This window comes from Magnolia sinica, chromosome 12, assembly GCF_029962835.1.
Source record: "Magnolia sinica isolate HGM2019 chromosome 12, MsV1, whole genome shotgun sequence".
NCBI lineage: Eukaryota > Viridiplantae > Streptophyta > Magnoliopsida > Magnoliales > Magnoliaceae > Magnolia > Magnolia sinica.
In genome coordinates, this window is record NC_080584.1 from 62,695,063 (window position 1) to 62,713,807 (window position 18,745).

The following is an 18,745-nucleotide window of genomic DNA, read 5'->3' on the forward strand; positions in this document are numbered from 1 at the left end:
ACACCCAGATCCATAGCTGGAATGGTAGACTGAGTGAAAGATAACTCTTTTTCACAATAAGGTCTTGGTATCGATTCCCTAGAGGGGGTGGCTAACAGTGAAGTGTGAACTGACAGTGGGTGTACTAGCAAGCTATGCTGACCCGTACTGACTCATGCCAACCACCACTTGACACCATTGACCCATTCTTTCCTGTACCGAATGGTGAGCGGAGAAGACAATTCCAAAAAGAGCACTGAAATGATGCCAAAACTTCACGGCCAGACAGACACTGACGAACTGGTGGTTCAGCGATTCGGTGCCAAGATGTTGATCTAATTCTTCCCCACAACAAATGCATTTTGAAGCTAAGAGAACCCATTTTTCATGTATTCTGTCATCAACTGGGATGGCCCCCTGCAGCGGCCTCCAAATGAATGTGGAGATCTTCTGTGGCATTTTTAAGTGCCATACCCATTTGGCCCATCCCCTATGCTGCCCTCCTTCTCTACATATCTCCCAGGCTGATTTCACTGAAAAACTGCTTGATGGTTTGAGAGGCCATATGCAAGAGTCCATATCATTTGAAGTGCAGAAGCCTCCCTAGACGAAGTGGTCCAGCACTCCCTCGGGAAGGTATTTAGGAACAGACGGGGAAGGGGTCCCTCCCGACCAAGGAAATCCCGCACTCCTTGTGGTAGTGTTTTTTAGGCTGGTTTCTCACTGGTGAGGCCCAAGGTATACCCCTTCCATGGTGAGGCCCATTTCTCACTGATCCAGAACTTACGGGCCCTACTATGAATAAAGGATTAAGCAAAAACTAACACTGGTGAAAAAATTCTACCTCTTTTCACTGGGTGCCCTAAATGCAATAGATGGTTAACAAGAAATATAAAAGGGCTGTGATCGAATTTCCGTGTGGGAAAGAGGCCATAGAGTTGTTGACGGTCAGGATCTTCTAATCTTAAAGATTTTGTGGAGTCTTCCATCCATGCCGTGGCCTATTAAATCGACTGTCTTGATCATCCAGCAGCCTCCGCTTGTCCAAGCTCAAGTAGGGAAGAAATATTCTATGGGCAGGGTGAAAAGATGTTGTAAGTCCACTCACCAGGTGGGCATCAAACGTCTATTGAATTTGGACCATGGGAAGTGTTCTGACCTTTTACCACCTAAACATTAGCAAGACGACATCTTACAGCCTCATCGTGTATATGCAATGGCCAGACAAGGAAGAATGTATCTGTTTTACTTTTGGTCGGTTCCAAATGTCGTGGGGACTGCCTAATGACTGACTTGGATTTCACATGGTGCGTGCTGCAGAGCACCTGAAGAGGATCCGGATTCCCTTAAGAAATATTTGGATCAGACATGGCATGTGTGGTTGGGCAATTTAACGAATGATTCTGATTTCACACTAGCAAGCATCTATGGGTCTCCCCTTACGTGCAACCGCATACTTCAGTTCACTTGCACAACCAAACAAAGAAGCGATGGAAACATTGGTTGAGATAAAAGTCACGCCATGATAAACATGATTATTATTGTCTTACAATAAGAGTTACAGGGAGAAACTGATCTGACTTGAAGGTTATGCACGTGGCCGGTTGAAAACCTTCCGAACGTTGTCTAAAGCAAAATAGTAGCTGTCTAAAGCAAAATAATAGCATGAATAGATACATGCATCAACGAAATAGAAGTATAGACCTCTCCAATAGCGGTTGATGTAGAGAAGTGCTATGAAAAGCAAGAACGACATAGTACATGACACCGAAAAGCATGCATAGAAGATTATGTCATCTCCATCATCCTCGTCGCCTGACGTTGTTGGCATTGAAGGTGGTAGCGGAGAAGTGGAGAAGCAACTCTTCAGTGGTGGTCCACAGAGTAGGGGATTGCCTTCGTAGCTGGTTTCTCCAAAGGTGCTAAACTGCCCCTTCATCATGTCCGGTAAGAAACCGGATAAGTTATTGTATGCCACTGTGAATGTAGATAAGGTGTAGAGCTCAGTTAGTTGAGGAGGAATCTCCCCGCTCAATCTATTGTGAGAAAGGTCCAAGCTCTCAATCTGTTTTAGATTTGAGAAGGTTTTTGGAATTGGTCCACTCAATTGATTGTGGGACAAGTTCAATGCATGAATATCAGTCAGATGTCCAATTTCAGGAGGAATTTCACCTGTTAACTGGTTCCATGACAGATCTACACCGGACATCAAGTAGAGAATGTCCCCCTTGTAAGTTTCAGACCTCTTCTTTGTCATGAACTCCACTTCTTCCTCAAAATCTATCAAACCTTCATATATACTAGGCAAACTAACTTCAATACGGTATCCAGGCAGCTGACCAGAACTGAAATCGAAACCCCATGGAGAGAAAACCAAAGTTGAGAAGTCAGTTACTCTTGCCCTCCCGAATGTCATATTACCAAAGCACATCGGTATTGGACCAGAGAGATTATTGTGTGAAAGATCTAATATGCTGACGCTCTTCAGTTGACACAACTGCATGGGAATGTGACCTTGCAAATTATTTCCTCCAAGGAGAAGAAACCTTAAATTTTGAAGTGTACCAATCCAATTTGGAATATTACCAGAGAAGTAGTTGTCACTGACATCCAATGTAACAAGGGAGGAAATTTTGGATAAAGCATTTGGCATCAATCCTGTAAGCTCATTTCCTTGCAAATGTAAGAATTTCAGAGATAGATTGATGCATGAAGGTATGGAACCAAAAATTCTATTTTGGGAAAGGTCCAAAAGCGAAAGACTAGATAGGTTGCAATACTCGGCTGGAATAGGACCTTCTAAATAATTTTCTGGCATGGAAAGCCACTTCAACTGAGAAGAGTTCCCAATCTGTGCAGGAAGACGACCTGATATGTTGTTTTTACCAACATCCAAAAACTGTAGATGAGGGTTTTTGAATATACCAGCTGAGATCCTCCCGGTGAATTGATTGCCATCCAAATACAGATACTGTAACCAAGTCAAGTTGGAACGAGTCGGAAACACTGGGCCTTGTAATCTATTGTTTGATAGCTTCAAAATCGTCAATGAAATGCAACCCATGGTCAACTGCTCTGGTATTTCTCCTGAAAAATTGTTTCTCGACAAATCTAAAGAATACAATTCACTCATGTTACCCATCGACAGAGGAAAGGTACCATGAAGAGCGTTTGTAGACATGTTTAAGTATCTTAAATTTGGAAGGTGGAAACCGATATTTTCAGGAAGTTGTCCGGAGATGTGGTTGCTGGAGACGTCCAGAGAAAATGCAGTTGGGTTGTTAGAATGAGGTGGCAGATGGAATGGGCCAGCTAAGGAGTTGCTTCCAAGGTCTAGCATTCCAAGTCTTTTATTATTCTCTAACAACCAAGATGGGAAGTTTCCCTTCATGTTGTTGTGGGAAAGGTCCAATGATATCAAGTCATATTGGGTGGAAAGGAAGCTGGGAATGGTACCAGCGAGCTTGTTGATGTTGCAGTTTGATAGGTGGAGGACTTCCAACTGGAATTTTGGAACCCAAGGTGTGGATTCAGTTTCAACCTCTAACTGATTGGGATAAGTTATAACATCGCCATCAGGATGTGTACCGTTCAGTACCGAAAGTTCCACAACCTCGAGCTTGGAAAGATTAGCAAATGAGCTAAATGAGAGAGACCCCTCAAAGCGGTTGTAAGAGAGAGAAAGGAACCGGATCATTGTGAGGCTAGAGATGAGAGATGAGGAGATTTGCCCACTGAGTCTATTCTCGGAGAGATCAAGTAGTTGGAGGGATGACAAGTTGCTGAGACATGGAGGAAGGCTCCCTTCCAATTCATTTCTTCGAAGATCCAGTTCTTGGAGATTCTCCAGATTGCACAAATCTACAAAAATGAAAATGTAATTAACTTATCACTACAAAATTCAGTTGGTCATAAGAGAAATGATCCTGTGCTCTGAATGTAATAAGAGTTATAGTGTTCTAATTAAGTACTATGGGTAAGAGCTTGTAGTCCAATTGATCGATCTAAGTTGCCGGTTACATCAATGGAATCTTTCATGGGCTACCATAGGAAAAAATTGCACGAATTTGATGATCCAATCAATTTGTAAGTTGACATTCTGTTTTATAGCCATCCATTTCCCCACCCATGGATGAAAGTGATGCTTTAAAACAACAAGTGCCTCATGACCAAACGTATGAATGAGATGGCTCACTTGCAACATGGATGGGTGTGGTTTTTTTTCATGGTTGCCATGTATTTTGGATCCTCTGGATCGATTAGTTGGATAGTAATTCTAATCATTTAGTTTTACTATAATAACAAAGCAATATAGATCCATCTATGAAAACAAGGCACTGTAAATGCTCCGCACCATAGGCCCCATTGATTAGTGATCCAGACGATTTTATTTTAATCATCCATATTTAGAGACAAATGGGCTGGTAGTGCATGTATATGGGGCTGTAAACATTTCACGCCATGGACCTACGGTTTAATGATCCAGTCAATGATCTGATCTACTTACCATCTGATCATGCATGTGGGTCCCACAGTGCACATGGCGCCATAGGAATTTAAATGCATGTGTGGCCCATTGTACACTGTGCGACTGATCCAAAACATTGAACATTTGAACATGGTGGGAATTTCTGGTGGTGTGGCCCACTTAAGTTTTGGATCTGCCTAATTTTGCCCTCATGTCCTAAGATCAGCTGGCAAGATATAATGGCCCAGAGTTTTGTCACACGGACGGTGTCATAGGAAGTAGGAAAAGGAGTTTTGTATTTCTTCGAATTTGGAGGTCAAACCAGAATCTTACGGGGACTTTCAAGATTTATATGGAAACTCTACTTCATTGATCAGGTTATCATTGATGCTAGGACCTCAGGCCAAAATATCAGCCAGATGCACAACTTTGGTGGGCCATTCCACATGGAACAATGGGGATGGGCCATTCCACAGGACCTCAGGCCAAAACTCTACTTCATACATTTGTGTATGGGTCAGTATCTTTAATCAAACACCTTAAAAGGTGTAACTCACCAGGAAGAAGACACAAAATTCTCTGTGATTCAAAACTCAAGCAGGCATGCAACACCGTCTGTACTTCATAGGTTTTAGGAGAAACGGTACATTAACAAATTTTTTTTTAGGCCTAAAGGAGTTTTGTTTGGAAAAATCTTTTATATACATATGAAAGCTGATTGGCTGGTGTACCACACACCACCGACCTGGCTGGTGTGGGTACGTGTCATGCGAAGATGAGCGGCGATGGTCCTCAAGCTCTGAGTTGTAAAAACGGTTCAAAGGAGATCAAAGTTACAGGGGCCCACAATGATATATCCATTTGAAGAGATCAGTGTAGAGCATGATACTAAAAATGAGTCATATCCAAATCTCAAGTCAACCACATCACAAATAGCTCACAAATAGCAGTAGGGAAAATGATTTTCACTGTTAAAACATTAGTAGACCCACCATATACCGTTTATTTTCCGTCTAATCTGTTCATAAGGTCACACAAACCTGGATGAAGAGGGAAAACAAATATCATATTGATCCAAAACTTTCGTAACCCTAAAAGGGTTTAGCTAGTAGATGTTCAATCCCCCACTTATTTTTGTACTGTGGTCCTGATGCAAGGATGAACGTGATGAGGTCGATCACCGTCTTCCTCAAGGATAAGTAGTCCGAACCCATGGAGCTTCTATGGACACCTCGTGGAGACTTCTCGAATCCACGAGAAAAGAAAGTAAGAAAATAGAAATAAATTCTAATAAATTCAAATTTTGATTAATTGTTTTAGATAAACGAGTTCACAACCTTTTAAATAGGGATACAAAGCAATGACAGGGAAATTAGAAGCAAACTATAACTAAAACTCCTTAAAATTCATAACTTAATATAAATAGTAAATTTACTTTGATAGTAAGTGTCGCATGTTGCTTAACCACATTATTCTCCTAATTATTCTAAGAATTTTAATGCTGGACACAACTCCTAAAGCCTAACGGATGAAGAGTTATAATCAAATTCAAACTTACTATAAATAGTAGAAACAGAAATAAACATGAAATTTGACAGTCGATCTGATGGAATCTCGCAAATTAGGCGTGGGCATCCCGGCATAGTCGAGTTGGTTGGCTAAAGTAGCTCGTCCTACCCCAAAATCATATTTGGTACGTCGAGTAACTCATTCCAGTTTGTGAGATATGTCTGTTTTAAGGTTCTGATGGTCTTGATGACTTCTGCCTTTGATTGGGCCTTCTCTGATCCATCTTGGACATGAAAGCGTCCGCGACCCGCTCTACATCAGGTCCACTTGATCTTTGGATATCTCATATTTTTCCGATAAAGCCTTATGATGAGCTCACGAAATGGACTGACGGTTTAGCTATAACACATACATGCTGGGACCCACAGAACTTGATGACGTCACACAGCAGCCAGATAGGTGGCGTGTGGTACACCAGCCAATCCTCTTCCTTTATATTTAAAGCATGGTTGGCCACACAGAGCTTGTTGTTTTTTTCCCTGAGTGAAGCAGGGGTTACCAACGATTCCAACTGGACACAACTTGTCTCTGAGCCTTCGTAACACAGAGGTAGAGGAATCTCTTTTAACCCCTAGTGAGGCCCACCACCATGTTCTTGTTATATCCAAACCGTCCATCCATTTGGTGGGCTCGTCTTAAGGCTTGAGTCGAAAAATAAGACAGATCTAAAGATCAAGTAGACCACAATGCAAAAAGCAGTGGGGTTGAATGTCTACCATTGAAACAGAGGATTTGATCCAAACCGTACCCAACCCGATACGACTCGGTTTCCCTGATCGAGTCGGACTTGGTTCAGGTCAGGCTAGCAGTATGATGAATCGGATCAAGCCATAACTCGGCCCGGATCAGATCAAGCTCCGACGGAGCATTGAAAGTTTGGTACTGAGTCGAGTTGGACCAATCTGGTCGAACTTGATGCCCACCTCTAGTTTTATCCATGCATGCCATCCATTTTGGCAGTTCGTTTTAGGGCATGAGCCCAAAAATGAGATAGATCTAAATCTCAAGTGGACCACATCAGCTCCAAACAGTGGTGATTGAACTCCCACAGTAAAAAACTTCCTCGGGCGACTAATGTTTATTCGATTGCTGATTCCAAGCTTCCATGGCACCCAAGAAGATTTCAACGGTAAGAGTTCAATCCTCCACTTTTTATGTGGTACGGTCCACTTGAGCTTTGGATCTACATCATGAACTCACGTCCTAAAATGAGCTAAAAAAGTGAATGGACAGAGGGGATAGAACACGTACAGAAAAGTGATTTGACCCTAGTTAGCTGGCTGTTGACCCGCGTATTCGTTTTGGTGATGCAAGGACATTGCGGGACCCTTCTCGGGGGTAAGGACATTGTGAGACCCACTACAGTAAATGTGACTTTATTATCACCATCCATCCATTTCGTCTAACTTAATTTTGGGCATCAATCTCAAAATTTGAAGGATACCCAGGTCCGAGTGGACCAAACCACTAAAAAACTGAAAAAGTTTCGGATGAAGTTGATATTTACGTTTTACCTTCATCCGTGTCTTTGGGACTAATAAACATCACAGTGGGCCCTTGGAAAGTTTCAATGGTGGGCATCACTATCCCGTTGATTTCTATGATGTGGTCCACTTGAACTTTGGATCTGCTTGGCTTTAGGGTTCGTTACCAAAAATGATCTCGGAAATTAGATTGATGGCATGGATATAACACATGTATCATGGTGGGCCCACAGAAGTGCCACGTCAATAGGTCGGTTGCTACCAATGAGAGAAATGCACGGCACACCTAAATCCATAGCTCAACTGGTAGACCGAGTGGAGATACCTGGTTTCAACACTTGAGGTCTTGCTATCGATCCCTAGTGGGGGTGGCTAACATGGAGTATGTGTACTGACATGGGTGTGTACTAACTGAAAAGGAAACAAAAAAAACAAAAAAACAAAAAAACAAAAAAGAGAAATGCGCGGCAGAAGAAATACCTATATCACCAAAATGTATGTAAATACCTAAGCAGTTTTATTTTTAAAATTTTCAAAAAAATAGTACCTCATTGGTATTCTATTTACATCCCAGCACCTTTTTAATTAAATTTTCATTAAGGTACTTCATTAATCATGTTATTAAAGATTTTGTATCAGGTTGCCTGAGCTCCCTAGTCTTCCTCTGGTTCAAAGCTGTGTGGGGTCTATAAAGATTTTCATAACAAATCTACTCCGTCCATCAATTTTTCAAGAGCACGAAAGAACAAGAATCTGAAAATCAGTGAGATCCAAATTTTATATGGACCGCACCATCTGAAAAAGTAGGAATTGGATGTCGCCAATGGAAAGTTCGCGAGGGCCACAGAAGTTTTGTATCAGGATGATATTTGTGCGTACAATTTTTCTGAGTAATGATAACCCTATGAACCGTTTGGATAACCAATAAAACTCATGCTCCGCTCTAAGAAGGTTTCAACAGCTGACATTTACATTCCCGTCCTTTAATGTGATGTGGTCTACATGAATTTTCGATCTGCCCCATCTTTAGACTCCTGTACTTGTATGTGATCTTAAAAAATGGATGGACAGATTGGATTTGTGTAGGAAATTTCTGCGGCCCCACATCATTTCTGTACTACATGAACTTCTCACGGGCATTCCGCATGGGGCAAAGACACCAAAGCTATACCTTCGACCGGATTGCATAAGGTGGTCTGTGGGCTCTACCATATCGTATGTGTTTAATCCACATTATCTATGCATTTTTACAGATCATTTTCTAGCAAGAACCGAGGTAGATCAAAATCTTAAGTGTACCACACCACAAATAGTGGCCATGAACGCCTACCATTAAAAACTTCTTATGGGATATAAAAGTTTTGGATAAAGCTGATATTTGTCTTTTGCCTTCATCCAGGTCATTGTAACATAATCAACATGTTGTATGGGAAATAAACATTATCATGGGCTTTAAGGTGGGCACTAGAAAGTTTTAAGTGGTGGCCATTGAATCATACTGTTTTCAATGGCGCGGCCCATCTGAGATTTGGATCCGCCTCATTTCTGGGCTCATGCCCTAAAATGATTTAGAAAAATGGATGGACTTTGTTGATACATCATGTATCTCCCATAGGACATCTGCAAAGATTTTTTCCTTTTTAAGAATATTTTTTTTAATAACACCTACTTACAAGTAGGTACTCATTTAATTCTTATGAAGCAATCTCATTGATTGGTGGCCATTTTTATCATTTTAGGGAAAAATATTCTTTCAACTAACTTTAGAGAAAAGGGAAGGTATCAGTTTGACAATAACTTAACTAACGAGGTAGCATAGTGAAAACTTGATTAAAAAAATGTATTAAGATGTAAATGTCATGTTAATGAGATACTATTATATAAAAGGAAGACACTATTTTATAAAATTCCTTTTATTTTTTTTACTGAGTGACTTCATGAGAAATGGCATGGACCAATAACAAGAGGCAACACCATAACCGACCGAGCCTTCAACACAATCAATGAGCACTTCCATGCACTTTTTTTCATAGTCAAACCTGAGCTTTATAAACCTTATATCAAAAGGTTAGACCTTTAGTTGAAAATAACAAAAAGATATGTTCTTATTTAAAATTCCATGAAGCAACAGCCTCTAGATGAAAAGGCAGGCTTAGCTGATATTACTCCCATAGTTCGGGCAGGCTTTTCCTAGACAAGCTTGGTCTAGGATACATCAGAGAACGCTAGTCCGTTTCTATCTTTTTTTTGCTGTCTTTTTTCTTTCTTTTCCCTTCTGGGTTTGTTTCTCCTTTTTTGTTCACAGACCCTGCCATACTTGTAAACTTCCTTACTCTATCATATATGAAATGTCCTTATATATATATACACACACACACACACACACACACACGGAAACGTTCACCTGCGAACCAGTTCGTACCTACTACATACGAACTTTTTTAAGAACTCATCATATCGGATGAGTCTTGAAAATCTGAACGGTCCACATGAAGCAGAACCTCAAGAAACCCCTTGGTACAAATTTTTACTTTGACCCAAAACTTCGGTGGGCCTTGAAAAATGCAAACAGTTTCTTCCCTTGCTTTGAATTTCTCTTTCCTATGGCCCACCAGAATCTTAGATCAGGGTGAAAATTTACCTTTAAGGTTTCATAGGATTCCGCATCTTATGAACCGTTCGGATTCGACACCTATGACACGTGTGTAAAGGTGCACACGTGCATAGGTGCATATATATATATATATATATATATATATATAATGCCTTTAGATGAAAAGCATTGAAAAGAAAATTGTATTTTTCGGAAAACTTAGTTTTCAAGAAAGTGTGGGAAAAGAAATATTATTTCTATGTTTGCTTATCAACAACATTTCTCAAAAGAATTGAAGTTGGTTTTCGAATCATATATTTGGCAAAATAAAATTCTTTTTAGAAATTATTTTGGTATCATGTGGTGCCTATCTGTCCAGACATAGGATGTATGGAATTAACAATTAATATTTCCTTTGTAATATGGAAATATTCCTTTAAGGGGAATCTAATGAACGGGTTAAATGGAATATACTAGACAAACCTATGTTCATCTTGTCCCCAAGGTTTTTTGTTGTCTGGCCCACCTAGGTTGTGTATTGAGCTTATTTTTTGCTTAACACTATGGGACAATCCGAATGGATGGAGTGGATTTGACATAGAGAATATGGTGGCCCAATGTGAAACTCAGTTAAAGAAAGTCATCTCGCCCCTTAGAAATTGCATGTTTACATTGAACTGATTAGCTTAAATTAAGCTAATTAGACTGTAGAAGCCATTGTCCCAAACTCACAGTGCAAAAGTCAGATTCTTTGTATAATCCTAACCTTCCATTCGTGGATGCTTACTAAAATGAGATCATTGAATATTTTTCATTTTTAATTAGCTCAAGTGGTAGATTGAATGAATATACTGTTTCAACACTGAGGTCTTGGTATCGATTCCCTAGTGGGGGTGGCTAACAGTGGAGTGTGTACTGATAGTGGATGTTACTAACAAGCTAACTGAAAAAAAGAAATTTATTTAATAGGTTTTCATCATTCCATTAGGAAGATTATATAATAAGAGTAATATTAGGTTCATAACACATCTCAACTGAAACCAATAATTGTGCAATTTGTTTTAAATTAGTACATTTCTTGCATGTAAACTCTAAATGCATGTGCATAGTCTAACACACTCTGCTAGAGTACCAAATCTTTCTTCCACGCATGCGTATTGCCTATTGATAGTTCCACTGGGAGCATGATCTACTGCCATTGTACTGTGGCTCCCCCCATGATGCATGTGTTTTATCCACCTCATCCATCCATTTTGCTAGGTACCTAAAATGATGCATGTTGAAATCTCAAGTAGACCACACCATAGGAAATAGTGGTGATTGAACGCCCACCATTACATACTTCTTGGGACCCACAAGAGTTTTGGATCAAGCTGATCATATTCATGTTTTCCCTTCATTGGATGTCCTATTTACTGATTCTTATGGCACTGCTAGTGCATCAAAACTAGGGCCTACTATGACATCTCAATGAAATTCACTCCTCGAATCTATTTTGCTAGTTGATCTTAGGAAATGAGGAAAAAAATATCCCTTTGAATTTGAGGGGCTACAGTCATGTTTATTTTCCATCCAAACACGCCACACCAAACTTAGATGAAGTGAAAACACAAATATTAGCTTGATCCAAAACTTTCATGGTCCACAAGAAGTTTTTAATGGTCAAAATGATCACCGTTTCCTTTACTGTAGATATCAGTTTTGGGACTGTGCTCTAAAATGAGCTGGAAAAACTAATGGATGGTGTAAATATACAACACATACATTACCACTCTTACGAAACAACCACGAGTGTTGTTGTGTATTACCTAGTGTGGGTTTCTTAGACTTTGGGAGGGACCTTAATATATGTTTTGTATATGAATGCCCTCCATGGAATTTTCCAGCTCATTTTAAGACAGTATCATAAAAAAAAAATCAAGCATATCCAAATCTCAAGTGAACTCCACCACAGACGAGTGGTTATTGAACACTCACCAATAAAAATTCTAACAGCCAACTGTTATGTTTATTTGACAAGGTCACGCAGACTTGGATGAAAGGAAAACACAAATATCATCTTGCTCCCAAATTTCATGGCCCACAAGAGGTTTTTAATGGTCAATGAAAACTATTTCCCATGTTGTGGTCCATTTGAGATTTGGATCTACTTTAGTTTTGCAATCATGCTCTAAAATGAATTAGAAAACTGATGGATGGCATGAATATATATCAAAGTGGGCCAACGCACTCCGGTGTTTTACCCGGGCAACATCCGATTTGCTTCCCAGCGTAACACCTGTCCTTGACAAGGATAAAAAGGCCATTTTGAGGTAGCGTTTTCTCAAGTAAAAGTTAAAACTGATTTTTGACCGGCTTTGGAAAGAAAATTTAGCAAAATAATATCTCATTAATGTAATATTTACATTTGAGTACCCTTTTTAAAGTAAACTTTTATTAAGATACCTCATCAATTATCAAGTTATTGTCAAACGGGTACCTTATGTTGGTGATTGCAGCTTTCTTAAAATAACAAAAATGCCCACTAAGTAATGAGGTTACTTAATAAGAATTAAATAAGTACCTAGATGTAAACATGTGTTATTATAAATATTATAAATAAAAAAATCTAAAAAAGGAAAAAAAAATTCGGTGTACCCGATTGCATGGTAACATAGGCTTGGTCACTTGTCCGTTTTCTGTGGGACCCACCATGATCTATTCATATAGCCCATTCATTTTTCTGGATCAATTTATGGAATGATCCCAAAAATAAGGTAGATGCAAATCTCAAGTGGACCTTAGAAAGCAGTAGTAATTAAAGGGCGACCATTATAAACTTCCTAGGGACCACCTTAATGCCCACCAAAATGTTTATTTTCCAGAAACATGTTGATTAGGTTACACGGACATAAAAGAAGGGGAAAAAATAGATATAAGATTGATTCAAAACTCTTGTAGCTCACAAGAAGTTTTTAACGGTGAGCATCTATTGTCTCCTGTGGTGTGGTCCAACTAAATCTTAGATCTGCTTCATATTTAGGATCATGTCCTAAAATTATCTAAAAATGGATAGATGGTGTGGATTAAACACATACATCATAGTGGGTCCCACAAAGCACCATATACATTTCATGTTAAAAGCACAGCTTCCCTTTCTTTGCCCGACATGGATGGCCTGTTAACGTAGCACAAGAAGGTCATGTGGTTGGAAATGATGTGGGGCCTTTAGAGATTTCCATCACAAATCCACTCTGTCAATCAGTTTTGCAGGACCACAATAGCATATCAAGAACTCATGGGCCACACCACATGATGTATGTATTGTATATTGGTGTGGTCGATTATTATGTATGCATTGTATATTGGTGTGGTCCATCCATTTTGACAACTCCTTTTAGGCCATGAACCCAAAAATTAGGCAGATCCTAATCTCAGGGTGGACCATACCATGTGAATATGAAAAAGCAAAGCAGAATGACGTAGTGGATGTTATTGAGATGTCACAGTGAACCCACAGGAAACAGGAGATTCACATGGCTTCAAATTCGGAGGGCAATCTAAAATCCTGTGGGGCTTTTCAAGTTTTATATGGAATCTCTACTCTATCAGGTTATCCTTAATGTTAGGACCTCAAGGCAAAAAATCTGCAGAAACACAACTTTGGTGGGCCATACAACGGGGAACAATGGGGATGATGACAACCATCAGATCTCCTAAAACCTGGAGATCTTATGGTGTTACCATGGCATTTATCTTTAATTAAAAACATTAATAGGTGTAACTCACAAAGATGAAGAAAAGACACAAAATTTACATAAACCATTTTTGAGACCCGAAGGAGTTTTGTTCGGCAAATCTTTTACATGTACAGTGAAAATAAAGAGCTCACCTAGTGGAAGTAGAGGATTTACATAAAAAAATATGGTGGACCACATAGAACTTGCTGTTTCTTACCTTGAGTGAAACCGGGGTTACTAACAATTCCAAATGGACACGTGTTGTCTAGCTCTCATTATTAGTCTTTATAACATAGCCATGTAGGAATCCCTTGTAACTCTAAGTGAGGCTCATCATGATACACACACACATACTCATCCATTTTGATAGCTCATTTTAAGACATGAGCCCAAATACCAGGAAGATCCAAAGCTCAGGTAAGCCACACCTCATGATATAATGAAGATAGAAATACACACTGTTGAAGCCTTATTTTTTTAGGTGTCATAGAAGTTCTGGATCAGACTGACATTCTGTATTCTTTCTACATCCTAATCGGAATCACCTAACATTCTGTATTCTTTTTACATCCTGATCGGACTAGGTTGATGGTATGTAAAAACTATGGTGAGCCCAAGAAGGTTTCAATGGTTGACATTTCCTTTCCCACTATTTTGTGAGGCGTGGCCTACTTGAATTTTAGATATCCATGTTCTAAAATGAATCAGTGAAATGTAAAATGAATCAGTGAAATGTACGGATGAAGTGGATATAACACATATGTTACGATGAACACCAGAGAACTTGGGTGTAAGGGACGCGGGTTGCGTCTTACCCCGCCCATACGGTAATCCATCTGGGCAGGGCTCTGTGGGACCCACCATGATGTAAGTGTTTTATCCACGCCGTTCATCATTTTTCTAAGATCATTTTAAGGTATGAACCAAAAAAGAGGGAGGTGAAGGGCTTACGTAGACCACAAAGTGGGGATTGAACGTCCACCATTAAAAACTTCTTGGCAGCTGGAGAAGTTTCAGATCAAGCTGATATTTGTTTTTTTCACTTCATTCATGTCTACATGACCTTATGAATAGTTTGATGGTAAAAAAACATTACGGTGGCCCTTAGAAAGGTTTCAACAGTGGGTGTCATTATCACCACAGCTTCCTTTGGTGTGGTCCACTGGATCTATGGACCTGCTTCATTTTTAGGATCATACCTTAAAATGGTTCGAGAAAAGCGATTAACGGCATGGATAAAACATTTACATCACGGTGGGCCCCACAAAGCCCTGCCCAGATGGAGTAAGATGCAATCCGCGTGCGGGTGTAAGTGGCGGGTTTCCTCGAAGGCTTTGGCTGAAACGAAAGGGCCAGGGATGGGATTCTAGGTGGGACCACCGTGATGTTTGTGAGAAATCCATCCTGTCCATCAGTTTTTTAATATCATTTTAATACATATAACAAAAAATGAAGCGGGTCCAAAACTTAAGTTGGCTACACGAGAAGAAACATGGGGATATAATGACCACCATTGAAATATTTGTATGACCACAAAAGTTTGTATTAGGTTAGGGCTTTTGCGTTTCCACTTCATACCAGTGGTAATGACCTCATGAACGGTTTGGATGGAACAGAAACATCAGGGTAGAGCTCAATAATGTTTCAATGGCATTTGTTTCCCTATATTTCTCTAGTGTGGCCCCACTTGAGTTTTGGATCCGCCTCCTATTAGTCGCATGTCCTAAAATAGCAAAATAGATGAACGGGATGAATTTCTCTAAAACGTTATAGTGGGTCCCACCTAGCATACCGTAGGAACTTTCGGCTAAAGGAAATCCGCGCCCTCCTGCTCTCCCTCTGATAGGACGGGGATTTCCTGCGAATGGCTTTGGCAGGTAGTTCTTGTGCTGGATGCAAGGTCGGGTCCATTGTGATGTTTATGATAAATCTAATCTATCCCTTCATTTTTAGAGATCATTTTAAGACATGTGACCAAAAATTAGGAGGATCCAAAAGTCAACTGGGCCATACAAGATGAAACAGTGGGGAAAGGAGTTTCCACTGTTGATACCTTACTAGGCTCCACCTTGATTTTTATATGTCATCCAAACCGTTTATAAGGTCATTTTTACCAGGATGAAGCGAAAACACTGACAACTTAGACCGATACAAAACTTTGTGGCCATATAAATATTTCAACAGTGAAAACTAAATTTCCATTTTTTCATCTCTCGTGGCCCATTTGAGTTTTGGATCCACCTTATTCTTTCTCACATGTCCTCAAATAAGATTAAAAAAACGGATGTACGAGTTGGATTTCTCACAAATATCACAGTGGGCCCACCCCGGAATCCTTTGAGCAGGAACTTCCTGTGAAAGCTTTCACAAGAAATCCGCCTCCCATCTGATAAAGGTTACAAGGCAAGGTATATCCGAGCACGCCAGCGAGGGCACAGCTGCCCTGCTTTGACGGAGATGAGTGTTGGCCAATCCTTGTTCCAGAGAGCCTGTGCAGCCTAAACCTCTGTACGGCCCACCATGTTGTCCATCTCACATCCACTCCGCCCATCAGTTTCGCAAAGTCTGGTTAAGATGTGATTCCAAAAATGTGGCAGATCCAAAATTCAAGTTTTCATGGATTGGGAATGGAAACACCGACCATTAAAACCTTGCTGAGGCTCATGCTGATCCTTATATTCCATCCAACCCGTTCATAAGGTAACTCCCATTTGGATGTAGGAAAAACAAAAATATCATTCCGATCCAAAACTTCTATGGCCCCAAGGAAGTTGACTGTGGGTGTTAAATCCCCAGCGTTTCTTGTGGCATCTCTCACATTTGGGCTCACAGCCAAGGGAGTGGATTCCATACTGACATGTGGTGGGCCCCACAGAGTTTTGGGTTACACAAGGAACATGTAAGAAGGTTGCATGCACCTCGTGTCCTGCTTTAACACCTCTTCATTAAGTATAACGGGAGCAAAAATCATCCTAAGAGGGTAAAATATTATCAAAATCCTCCGTAGAAAGGTACAATCATCATTTTCAAAGTTAAAGATTATTATCACACAAAGATGTAATATATTTTCCTACTAGTGGTGGCAAGAATAATGTCATGAAAAGCATATCTCAGCATGTGAATTTTCAAATGCCATTTCGAGGTGCATGTGAAAGACACTTAACTCCAGCATTTATTAGAAAAGATCCAAGTGCTCTTACCTTGGAGGGTTAAGGGGCCATTGAGTTGGTTAGATCTCAAATCCAAAACCTCAAGCTTGCTTAAGTTGCCCAATTCTACCAAAATTTAGAAAAAGAAAAAAAAAAAAACATTAGAATATATTTTCCTACTAGTGGTGGCAAGAATAATGTCATGAAAAGCATATCTCAGCATGTGAATTTTCAAATGCCATTTCGAGGTGCATGTGAAAGACACTCAACTCCAGCATTTATTAGAAAAGATCCAAGTGTTCTTACCTTGCTGCCATAGGGAACCATTGAGTTGATTCTCTCTCAAATCCAAAGCCTCCAGTTTGCTCAAGTTGGCCAATTCTATCAAGATTTAAATAATTTTAAAAAATAACATTAGAGTAGGAATTTGGAGAAGGCATGACCATTAAATAAAGTTCAAAATATTATCTAAACTAATATTATCAATTTTGGTTTAATTTCTTTACAGTTAATCAACTTACCTTTTGAGGGGAAGCATCCTTCCAAATTATTCCCACTTAGATCAAGGTTCTTGAGGGAGGAGAGTGCGCCCAAATATGGTAGAATGCTTCTGTTTAACCAATTCGACCTTAGGTCTAGCTGCTCTAGCTTGCTCAATCTCGACCATCTTTTGAAACATGCATAGGATGACGTACGTCCTGTGTTTAGGGCCTCTGCTTAGAATAGGGGAAAATCCTAACCATTCTTAATCTAACATGAAAAATAAAATAAAATTATTTCCTCAAATACAGCATGCATGGCCAAGGGTAAACACTTACTAGGGGCCTTTATTCCTAACATATTACTTCAGACCTTGTGCGCCAGATGAAATAGATTGAGTTGTAAAGATTAAAAATGTTCCCCTGTATATTTGTGGGAGAATGCCTCAAATCACAACAACTCTGTTTTTGGTTTTTCCAATCATCATCATCATCAACTCAATTAAATCGTTGACCTGCTTTCTCAAGTCCACCTTGAAATTGTCAGAATTACAATTCAGGACTCATTGGTTAAGAAAGCCAATCATAATCAACTTAATTAATTTTATTCTTTAAATTGTTGGCTTGTTTTCTCAAATCCACCTTTAAATTGTCAAAATTAAAATTCAGGACTCATTGGTTAAGAAAGCCAACGGGTTTTCAATTTTGGCCATTTCCAACTCTTTTGACCAATAATTGCAGTTCAATAATAAGTACTCCTAATGGAATCTTAGTGTTGCAAACATACCTTGCCATCTCCGCCTCAATTCAAAATGGCACTGTTGAGTGTGTTTGGATGTACTATCAAATTAAATTTCAATTATTAAATTTGAACTCCATTTTTGCATACATACATTTTTGCAATGTATAATAAAATAAAATGGCTGAAAGAGCAGACGTAGTTGCAGATCTTTGTGCTGTCTACCATGTTTTATTTATATGGAACATCTACTCCCTCATTCAAGTTATCCTCTGCTGCTATGATGTCGGGCCAAAAACAATGGAACAATGGGGATGGGATGACAATGATAAGTTTGTGTATGATGGTACCACGGCATGTATCTTTAGTCAAAAACATTAATTAGGTACAACTTAGTGAGATGAAAAGAAAATACGAAATTCTTCATGATTCAAAACCCAGGTGGGCAACACCACGTGAACTTAGAGATTTTAGGAGAAATTTTACATTGAGACATGTAGGAGTTCTGTATAGGAAATCTTTGAAATGCACTGAGAAAATAAACAGTATAGTGGGCCTTAGGACGA

General features: G+C 39.6%; 1 protein-coding gene across 1 annotated transcript; it reads right to left on the reverse strand.

Annotated features, from left to right (window-relative positions):
* Positions 1-1,482: 1,482 nt before the first annotated feature.
* Positions 1,483-17,915, reverse strand: LOC131220139 (cuscuta receptor 1-like). Its single transcript, XM_058215109.1, has 3 exons — positions 17,483-17,915; positions 17,268-17,342; positions 1,483-3,840 (listed from the first exon to the last, which is right to left on the reverse strand). Exon 3 carries the CDS (start codon positions 3,674-3,676, stop codon positions 1,568-1,570), a length of 2,109 nt encoding a protein of 702 aa, XP_058071092.1. The 5' UTR covers positions 3,677-3,840; positions 17,268-17,342; positions 17,483-17,915; the 3' UTR covers positions 1,483-1,567.
* Between the last annotated feature and the right edge of the window lie 830 nt (positions 17,916-18,745).